This window comes from Tasmannia lanceolata, unplaced genomic scaffold (assembly GCF_043159265.1).
Source record: "Tasmannia lanceolata isolate RefF3 unplaced genomic scaffold, GAP_Taslan_0.1 ptg000008l, whole genome shotgun sequence".
NCBI lineage: Eukaryota > Viridiplantae > Streptophyta > Magnoliopsida > Canellales > Winteraceae > Tasmannia > Tasmannia lanceolata.
This window is the reverse complement of record NW_027518685.1, coordinates 40480973-40490881: the sequence shown is the minus strand read 5'-3', so window position 1 is coordinate 40490881 and position 9909 is coordinate 40480973. Positions and strand designations below refer to the sequence as shown.

General features: G+C 38.3%; 1 protein-coding gene across 1 annotated transcript; it reads right to left on the bottom strand.

Moving 5' to 3' along the window:
- Positions 1–1612: 1612 nt before the first annotated feature.
- Positions 1613–8572, bottom strand: LOC143883618 (F-box/LRR-repeat protein 17-like). Its single transcript, XM_077386961.1, has 11 exons — positions 7934–8572; positions 6990–7091; positions 4886–5030; positions 4588–4772; positions 3526–3630; positions 3341–3438; positions 2932–3179; positions 2770–2836; positions 2557–2642; positions 1935–2033; positions 1613–1813 (listed from the first exon to the last, which is right to left on the bottom strand). The coding sequence occupies exons 1-11, from the start codon at positions 8458–8460 to the stop codon at positions 1754–1756; spliced, it is 1722 nt and encodes a 573-aa protein (XP_077243076.1). The 5' UTR covers positions 8461–8572; the 3' UTR covers positions 1613–1753.
- Between the last annotated feature and the right edge of the window lie 1337 nt (positions 8573–9909).

Sequence of the window (9909 nt, the reverse complement as noted above, 5' to 3'; positions counted from 1 at the left end):
GGAGGCAAAAAATGGACAGATTTGTGCAGGCTTATACACATCCATTTTTGCCTCCACAGTTCATAAGGTTAGGATGATCCTATCGAGCTGATTTTTTGGGCACACCCTATCTATGTGAGGGCCCATCAAATGAATGCTTTGGATCACCCAAACAATATGGCCCCATATGTTATTTTAAGGTAGGGAGTAGATAAGTTATCTACTCCAGGGAGTACCTTTTCTTTTCTCATATATATATATATATATATATATATATATATATATATATATATATATATATAGAGGGCAGTGTTCCTGCGCAGCTGCTCAGTTAGCTTAACTGAGCAGCTGCCCCAAAAACTCATGTGGCCACATTTTGGGTGGGATCCAAAGCATTCATTTGATGGGCCCTTTCATGGGTAGGGTGTCCACCAAAAATCAGCTCCATTGGATCACCTTAGGGTGTCCATTTGTGGGGCAAAAAATGGACAGATTTGTGGAGAAACAATATCTGTCCATTTTTGGCCCCACAAATGGACACCCATTGGTGATCCAATGGAGCTGATTTTTGGTACACACCCAATCCATGGAAGGGCCCATCAAATGAATGCTTTGAATCACCCAAAAAATATGGGGCCACATGTGTTTTTTGGGGCAGCTGCTCAGTTAAGCTAACTGAGCAGCTGCGCAGGAACACTTTGCTCATATATATATATATATATATATATATATGCAAGATCTTTGGGGAAAATATTTACAAAGTAATGTAGGACTAAATTTTTATTCGAAAATTTCTAAACTAAATTTAGCAACAAATCCAATAATCAAAAAAGTAATTTATAAAGTAGTATTTTTTTCTAAGAAATCAGTTGTTGAGATCAAACAGTGTTTTCCCACAAAATCCTAACCCTAGAAGTTCGTTTGGGTTTGTCAAACGACCTTCAAGAGTAATCGAATCATTCTATAGCACTTTATGAAGAATTTGGAAAGCTTAAGGACACTCTTGTACATTTAAGAAACGACATGCAAGTCAATTTGGCATGGGAACCTATCAAATTGTTAGCAATCTCCTAATTCACAGAATTCTCAATTTGTAGAAGTCATAAAATTTGAAAAGAAAATCTTGCCAAATTCTGTAACTAATTCGCAAATACAGCCTTTTTCAAAATAATTAAGCTCCATTTGAGAGTACTACCCAAAATATTTCATTCCATGTGTTAGAAGGGCTCATCTATATCTCTGTTTTTTGAAATGGAAGAAAAATCTTTTTGAAATGGACTATATCTCTGTTTTTAATTTATAAAGTTTGAAATTTCAGTCAATGGCATTGTATGATACCTGTTTGAGGGAACTTTGATTCATGAAACTAATTGAAATCAACACTTGAAATGGTTTCAATGCTAAATAGTAAATGCACCATCAAAGGAATAGGAAAAAAACATTTCTTTGATGAACCATTTTCTAGACACAAAATTAGCAATTCCCTGCAGTTTTGTGTGACAGTAAGAATGAAGCTGCCACCATAGGACTGCATCGAAGAGGCATCTGATTTCATTCTGCCTTAACCCTCTTAGTAGAAAAGAGAGAGAGAGTTGCAACTAGAAACCAAAATGCGGCAGAAATTATAACTAAGGAACAACAAATATGAAGCTCATGCTTTATTGGTAAAGAGAGCAAATCCCCCGGTTCATCAGCCACAATCATTTCAAATTGAACAACAACAAGAATTCCTGTAATCAATGTTTAATTAGCTGAGAATCACAAGGTACATGGATCAGCTAATGTGCACAGCACAGCGGATTTTCTGAGTTCTCCCTTTTTCATCATCAAATGGCTGCAAAACAGGAAGTGATAGCACTCAGATGACACAAGAGAAGCCAAGACACTTGAAATAAATGTCAAATAAACTATGATTAAACCAACAGCATACAGTTCCAAAGGCTTTCGTGTTTTACCTGTTGGGAAAGAAAACGGGGGGCCTGGACCCTCTTGGAACCATCTGTGAGACGCTTGCTAGGAAACTGGTCTTCTAAAGAAGCAAAATCATTGAAAACCTGCAAAAAGGGATACATACATATAATAAGAAAAAAAAAAGATCGAAGTTGTAACTGAAACCTCATCAATGACCCAAAAGATAAGTGGATCGAAATAAGATACCGCATACAGGTCTGCATCAGAAAACTAATTTCAGCAAAATCAAATTTCAAAAACAAGTTTGATGTTATTATGAGCAAAATATCTAAAAGATAGATTAAGTCTTTAAACTCATAAAGTTCCCAGGAGTTGTTAGATCTAATCCACAAACAAATGGAATCAATTAAGGCCCGAAAATAATCTCAAATAAGTGAATTAAGGACACCCCCTCATTTGCCATGGTCTGTGTAATAGCATGCAGGTAACTGTAATTTTCTTGTGGGGACCTTAACTGCATTCTATTTACCGATGCATTCTACGGCAGAATTAGTTTAAATAAAGCAGAATTAGTTTAAATACAGCTCATCCATATACATAACTAACAAAGAAATGAAATAAGCAAGCCTGTTTTTATTTTGGTACACTTGTATGTTAACCACTTACCTGGTTTTGAATTGCTCCTATCAGCATATCTTGACACCCAGAAGCATGCACGCTTTCTAGATTGGGACACTGAAGTAGCAACCTCTCTGAAAATAATAAACGAAGCAAAAGTAAAAAATAATTACAAAAATAAACAATTCTTACAATTAAAGCTTATAACATCTTACTAAAATAAAAAATATATAGCAACCCAGAAGATATCAGATAATATACCTGGATGCAAATTTATACATGAATTGAGATTGAGATCGTTAAGCTCCGGGCAATTTAGATATAGGGCCTGAAATGCAAATCCAATAGTTTAGAAACTAATTAAGTATCACAGACTAGGAATGACAATGTGGAATAGGAATAACTTTTCCTATAGAGGCATACATCTAAACCGGAGCAACCCCATAAGCTTAGTTTCTTCAACCGCCCGTGTTTGATAATCAGCTTTTGGTACATTGGGTGCGGCTTGGTGCTGGTTACTTTCTTTTGAGACTTCAGTTCACAACTATTGTCACCAGTAGGCAACCCATCTCCTTCAAGATGTTCATTTTGAACACTAGGATCACAAATGGTCATTCCACAGTCGATGAGTTGTAATAGTGGCAATTGGGCTGTGGCAAATTGGATGCCACCTGAAATAAGAAAGAACCAAATTCAACTCAACTCAACTAAGCCTTTGTCCCATACTAGTTGGGGTCGGCAAAGAACCAAATTCAAATAAGTAATAATATAAACTCATGTTAGCAGCACAAAAGGCCGAGCCTTTTGACAGACTAAGAAGATGGAGACTTACTTGAAGTGACATTAGGACAGAGTGCAAGGAGGAGTCTAGACAAGGTTTGTGGAAAGACATTGCATATCATTCCAATGCCACTATCACTGATGCTAGATCTGATAAGAGAGATGCTGGGTAATGAGAAATCCCAAAACTATAAAAGGAATTAAAGCTAAGAACAGAACAAGTAAAATCTCACATACCCACTCAGATCAAGCAACTCCAGATTTGCATAGCTTGAAGTGATGGCAGCCACAGATGCATCTGTGATTGCTGAACCAAGTACAAGTGAAAGCATGCACAAACCCCTGAAAATGAAAATCACCAAATGTCAGTTGCAAAACTATGTAGTATCACGTTACAAAAGAAGATATAATTGAAAATTATAAAAAGATAGCCAACGGTCCAATGCAATGATTTAGGATGTGGAGAAGAAGAACAATTTACCGTTAAGTTGTCTGGTCATAGCTAAATAACATTATATAATCTATCAGCCGGTTATACTGAGGCCCTGTTCGTTTGAGATTATGAAAACCGATTGTGAGCACCTAACCTATTATGGGACCCAAATTTAAGCATCATTTTGAGTCCAATAATAGGTTTTGGGCTCACAATCGGTTGTCACAATCTCAACGAACAGGCCCTAAGGCCCTGTTCATTTCAGATTATGACAACCGATTGTAAGTCCAAAACCTATTATTGGACTCAAAATTACATTTAAATTTGAGTCCAATAATAGGTTTAGGGCGGGCAATCTGTTGTCATAAACTGAAACAACAGGGCCTAAGTGATCTCACGTTAGCCTTGAAAGGGTACTATATAATGTGATCAGAAAAACAAGGTTTCTAGTAGTAACTAGAAATAAAAGTCGTTTCTGTTCTAGGCACAACCCCAAAAAATCATATTTTATGTCAATTTTTTGGATACCCAATATATAAATCTCTAGTTACAAAACTTTTAATGAATAGAAAATGTCACGTCGGACTAAGAAATACCACTTCACTTGTGACAACATTAAGTTTACAAATTAAATTCATCATGCTACTACTAGCCAACAATGAGAACTATACAGGCTTAGCATAGAGCTCTTATTATTTTTCAGTGGACTACATTAACTCACGATGCAGAATCTCCAACATGGAAGGAATTAAATAAGAAATCAGCTGAAAAAATAAACCTAGTAGATGGGTGTTGTACAAAGAGAGACATATATAATGCATGGGCTCAATAAAATACAGCCCATGCATATGAAGCATTTAACAGACCTCAAATTTGCACTTGTCAAAGCAAGCACAGCCGCGTTAGAAAGTTGAATGGATGCAATATGTATATTTCTCAACTTAGGGCAGCTCCTTCCCAGACCATCCACCATAGTAATAAGATCAGTAGAATCATTTTCTTGGCGGGAAAAATCCAGAGAAAGCTCCTTCAAGTTAGGGCAGTTGAAGACCTATAAAATACAAATGAACAACTTATCTTGCTTTATCCATAAATTTACAAAAGTAAAAAAGGAATCCAATGGGAATGAGGGAGAATCCAAGAATAGTGAAAGCAAAAAATCACCATTTTTGAAATGGAATAAAGATCTGAAAGCCAAAGTGTTGACAGACTCGAAGAACAGAGATTAAGAAAGCCAAGGTTGGTGCACCCTTCGATTTTGAGGCTTGAGAGACATCTTTTCTCAGCAACAAAACGACCTAACTCATCCCTGCAATTCAAAGTCCATCAAAATACAAATGCAATGTGAAAAAAAGTTATTTATGTGATGCAGATTTATCTCATTACTCTTTGAAAGCAAATCATTTCAGTAAACAGGAGGTTAACTCAAAAAAAAAAAAAAAAATTGGAAAAACTGAACCATTTCAAGCTTCATCAGATCAACAACATCAACCATGGTAATATTAATAACAGCAACAGGAAGCAGCAAGACAATAATAACAAATTTAGCAACTAAACATTCATCAAAACCATTGCAATGCAAATAATCTGCAAAGCATGCAAAAATAGATCATTAGACATAAATCAGAAATTATTTTTACCAAAAATCCCACAAACCAAAGGCATGCATCAAATGCAATTTACTTAAGAGAAGGTAATCAAATGGAAGTGATTTATAAATCAGGTGTTTCAAAATGCCAATGTGGATCAAAATGCGGCCAAAGAAAATACTGCCAACTCGGCATGACACGGTTGAGTACTTGGCTGACACGGTCGAATACTCGGTTGACGTGGCTGAGTACTCAGTTGATGCGATCTTAACTTGGGAGTGTCTAAGGAGTTTATTGACTTTGTAAGGCAAATGTGGAAAGCAGCCAAGGCAAAACACGGAATGCGGCCCAGGCACAAGGGAGTCGACTCAGGGGAGTCCACAATGATGCGGGGGAGTTTTAGACTATGGATAAATCATGCAGAAAGTAGATACAAGTGAGCAAATCAGCATCTAAGTTAACAAAATAAGAGATAAAATAGCATCCAAGACTTCCCCGTAGAAAACAAATGAGAAGTGAAAGGAAAAAAACATAATTCAGTAACAAAAATAACAAAAAGATAAAATACTAAAAAGGAAAATTGAAAGTCATAACCAGTCATCGAACAAAAATCAAATAAATTAAATCATAGTGAAATAATTTGATTTCCGAAATCAGCAACTAATTCTGCAAGAAGGGAAAAATGAGAAAAGGCACTCATAAAAAAATCAAATAAATTAAATCATAGTGAAATAATCTGATTTCCGAAATCTGCAACTAATTCTGTAAGGCTCTGTTCACTTGCGTTCCCGGGAAAGCAAATCCCTGGAAAACAGCCTCTTTTTTCCTTGACAAGACAGAATTCTGGTGTTCACTTGCTTTCCTGAGAAAGTAACAAGCCTAGGTGGAAAATGTCAAATAAAGACATGGAAATTGCCAAAAATGATGTGGAAATGTCTCTTTTCTCACAAGTGTGGGAAACCAAATCCCACTATTTTGGTCGGATTTGCTTTCCCGGGAAAACTAGTGAAAAAAGGTGGGCAAGCAGTTTCTCGGGAAACCTTTTCCTGCACAGTTCTTGTGCACATGAACAGGCGCGGGAAACCTTTCCTACACAGTTTCCCTGGATTTCTTTTCCTAATGCCACGTCAGATTCCCAGGAAACCTTTTCTTTTCCTTTCCCGAGAAAACAATGAACAGAGCCTAAGGGAAAAATGAGAAAAGGCACTCATAAATAAAACTGAAGAAAAGATGAAACTAAATCCAAGCACGCAGAAAATATACATAGATCAGTAAATCAGAAACTGTTAGTACAAAAAAATAAGGAAATAAGCTACCAAAGTCATCCCAACAAAAATTTAACTTATGAATAAAATTAACTACATGCAAGAATTCAGACATGAGTCTACATCGGAATTCCGCAAATCAGTAAATAATCTAGAAAAAATACAAAAAAAAAAGATCTACTCAGACCAAACTCCATAAATCAGGGACGAAAAAAATATGAAAAGGAAAAACCACATGACTTCATAGTGATATAATAAGACAGGGATTAACCAATAATTGATCTCAATCCACATATTACTGACTGAGTTAACAAGTGACAGAAGAAATGAAATTCCGAAATATGTATAAGCTAAATCAATGACTGATTTTGACAACAATATGAAGCAAATGAAGTAAAGAACAGAAAATTATACCCAGTTATCCGATTAATTGCGGTATCTGCCACACGAATCCCAAAGGCTTCTAGATTAGGGCATGAAAATGCAACACAAGCCAGCATTGTCGCATCCAAATCACTGCATCCACAGATTAAACAAAACAAAATCAGATTACAAAATCCCCCAATATAGTCCATTTATTTTCATTTTCATTATTTTGAGTAAAAAGTGAATCAAAGAACGAAAATAAAGAAAAATCTAGAAACCCAAAACACATTGCCTTTTGACCATTCTAATTTCTCCTGTACTCTATACATTCTGATTGAAGAAAGAAAAAGAAAAAAAAATCAAAGAGAAAAAAAAAAGATTAATATTTCTGTTCAGTTTTGCCATCATTAATCCTATAGAGCAGCAGCTCAGAGCCTAACATTATTTCAGTTTTTTCACAATTCTTTCATATGTTTCTAACTAAACCCTATCTTCCAAAAATTTTAAAACAGGGAACCAAATCTCAGCCCCTTCCCTCTAATTTTTTTTTTTAAATTTCACCTCGACCAAATTAGAAAAGTAAAAGACAGAAAAAAAAAAAATTGTAAGAAAGTAGCTCCAAAGCTGAATCCACTGCTAATCTGACTTCCAAACTAAGAAAAAATATATAACCATTTCACAGATTATTATTATTATTAGGGAAAATGATGTGAGCACAGCAATGTTTTAATAATTACACTAACCCTTCTTGACTTTTTCAATTTAAAGAGCTGTTAGAGATTATTATGGTTCCCAAAAAGCTCTTACAAGCCAATTAAAAAAGAAAAGTCAAGCTGAGTTTGTGCAATTATTAAAACATAGTTGCGTCTAATATCATTTCCCTATTATTATAATTATTATTTTCCACTAAAATGTCTTTATTCAGCCGGATCCACCTAAAACCCTAGATCTGAAAAGAATGAGAAAATAAAAACACTAACCCTAACCCTAACCTTTCAATCCTGAGAGAGAGCCTAACGAGGCCCTTACACTTGTAGAGCACAGACCCCACAAATCCAATCTGAGACCGAGGAGGAACCCTAAGCCTCAGCTCCTCCGCCGCCCGCCACAACCTCCGGCAACACTCCCTCCAACTCCGGCAAACCTGAGCCGCAGACATCAGCCCAGCGGGCCCCACCCTCCTAAGCACCTCCCCCAAAGATCCCAATGGCACCAAACCCCCTGCAACGTCAGCAAACCCACCCCAGCCGGAAAAATACTCCGGCGTCATTCCGGCATCATCGCCGTCGCCGTCCAGCCACGCCTCTGATGCCACGTCATCGTCAAAGGAGAGAGCACGGCGAGGATGCTGACGTGGCGAGGACGGAGTAAGGGATTGGTCGGTGCTGACGTGGCAGGTGTGGCCTCTTTTTGGGACGCCACAGCGGCCACAGTTGTAGCTGCCCCGCTTTTTGCCATTTTTTAAAGGGCCGGCGCCGGTGACGGAGGTGGCCGGAGTGCCGGGATGATGCCGGAGCATTTCTTTTTTTTGTTTTTTCTGTTTTGTTGATTTTTAGGGTTTGGTGGAGTGGAGAGTGTGTGTGTGGGTGAGGGGGAGAAATAGGAGAGAGGGATGGAAGGGGGCGGGAGATTGGAGATATTTTCGCGCCTTTTTCTTGCCCTTTTTGTGTTGAAAACTTGAACGAGAGCGGGGAGGGGACGGGTGTGATATTACAGAACTGACCCTCTCGGTAATAGCGCCTTTTCTCGTGATCCCGACGCATATGTCTGGTTTTGATTACATGCAAAATATTTCCGTAGCAGTTAGCACAACCATGTTTTAATAACTACACAAGCTTAGCTTGTCCTTTCTCTTTTAATTCGTAGGCGTGACTTGAATCGGGTTGCGTTGGCATTTCCTCGGCTTGGGTTAGCGTTGGGAAAATCCAAGTATCCAACCCGGTTAGGTGTGAGGCCTTGACAGCCCGACCCGAAAGTTTTAACTTTCGATCATGTTTTTTCATGGTTTTAACTTTCGATTTCGAAAGTCATGAAATTTTGATTTTTTTGCCGAAATTTAGGCCTAAAATTTCAGTAATTTCGACCGAAATTATGTAAAGAAATAAAAATGGGCATTATTCCAAAATTTCAGTTTCGGTGCGTTTTAGTTTTCGACTTGACCGAAATCTGTTTTCGGCCGAAATTTAAAACGATGGTTTTTTTTTTCTTGTATTTTTCTGTTTGGCCCTAGGTAAACCCAAACCTAACCCGACCTGGGCGACCTTATCCCAACCGGAGATAGCATTCCCTCAGCCCTAATCCAACCCAACCCAAGTTGCACCCCTATTTAATTAGTTTGTTGGAGCTTATTTGCTTGTGAGAGCCTTTTGGGAACAGTAATAACCTTTGAGAGCTCTTTACTGTAAAAGATAAGATGTGTTAGGCCCGAAATCGGTTAACAGATATGAGAGTGACGTAAGAGCCGAATTGGAGGGCCCGAGGTACTGAATTGAAGGACACAGAGTCCGGATGAACTGTGTTCTGCACAGAAGCAAACGAGGTCAGAATGACCGACCCGGAGTGTACTCCGGACAGGCCCTTCGACACTCAAGTCAGCATGAGCCGGAGTGAAGAGGGAGTTTTAAGAGTGGTGGGTGAGAATTCAATACCCCGATTTATGAGCTTTGGAAGCCCTTTTATAGGAAAAGTTTGGGGTAGGTGAGGAGTTAATGCTCCAAGGCAGGTGTCGACCAGCTACAGGTCCAGGCTCACCTACTCCGAGGTAATTACCAAACTGCCCCTGCTGACGCGGGGTCTGCAGTGGGTCCCCCCTCGAGACACGTGTCGGCAACTAATAGGCTGGTCTGCGGTGGGACCTCTCCTAGCCACGTGTCGGCAGCTAATAGGCTGGTCTGTGGTTTTACACCCCATCAGTTGCCCCCCAGTTCTCCAAGTTATTATGGTGACTTGGGGAAATGCGGTAGAGTAC

Coding starts and splice junctions, on each gene's coding strand:
- LOC143883618 (XM_077386961.1), bottom strand. CDS start 8,460: ATGCTCCGGCATCATCCCGGCACTCCGGCCACCTCCGTCACCGGCGCC. Junction 3,439..3,525: donor GAGTTGCTTGATCTGAGTGG/GTATGTGAGATT, acceptor CTCTCTTATCAG/ATCTAGCATCAGTGATAGTG. Junction 2,837..2,931: donor GGGGTTGCTCCGGTTTAGAT/GTATGCCTCTAT, acceptor TTTGCATTTCAG/GCCCTATATCTAAATTGCCC.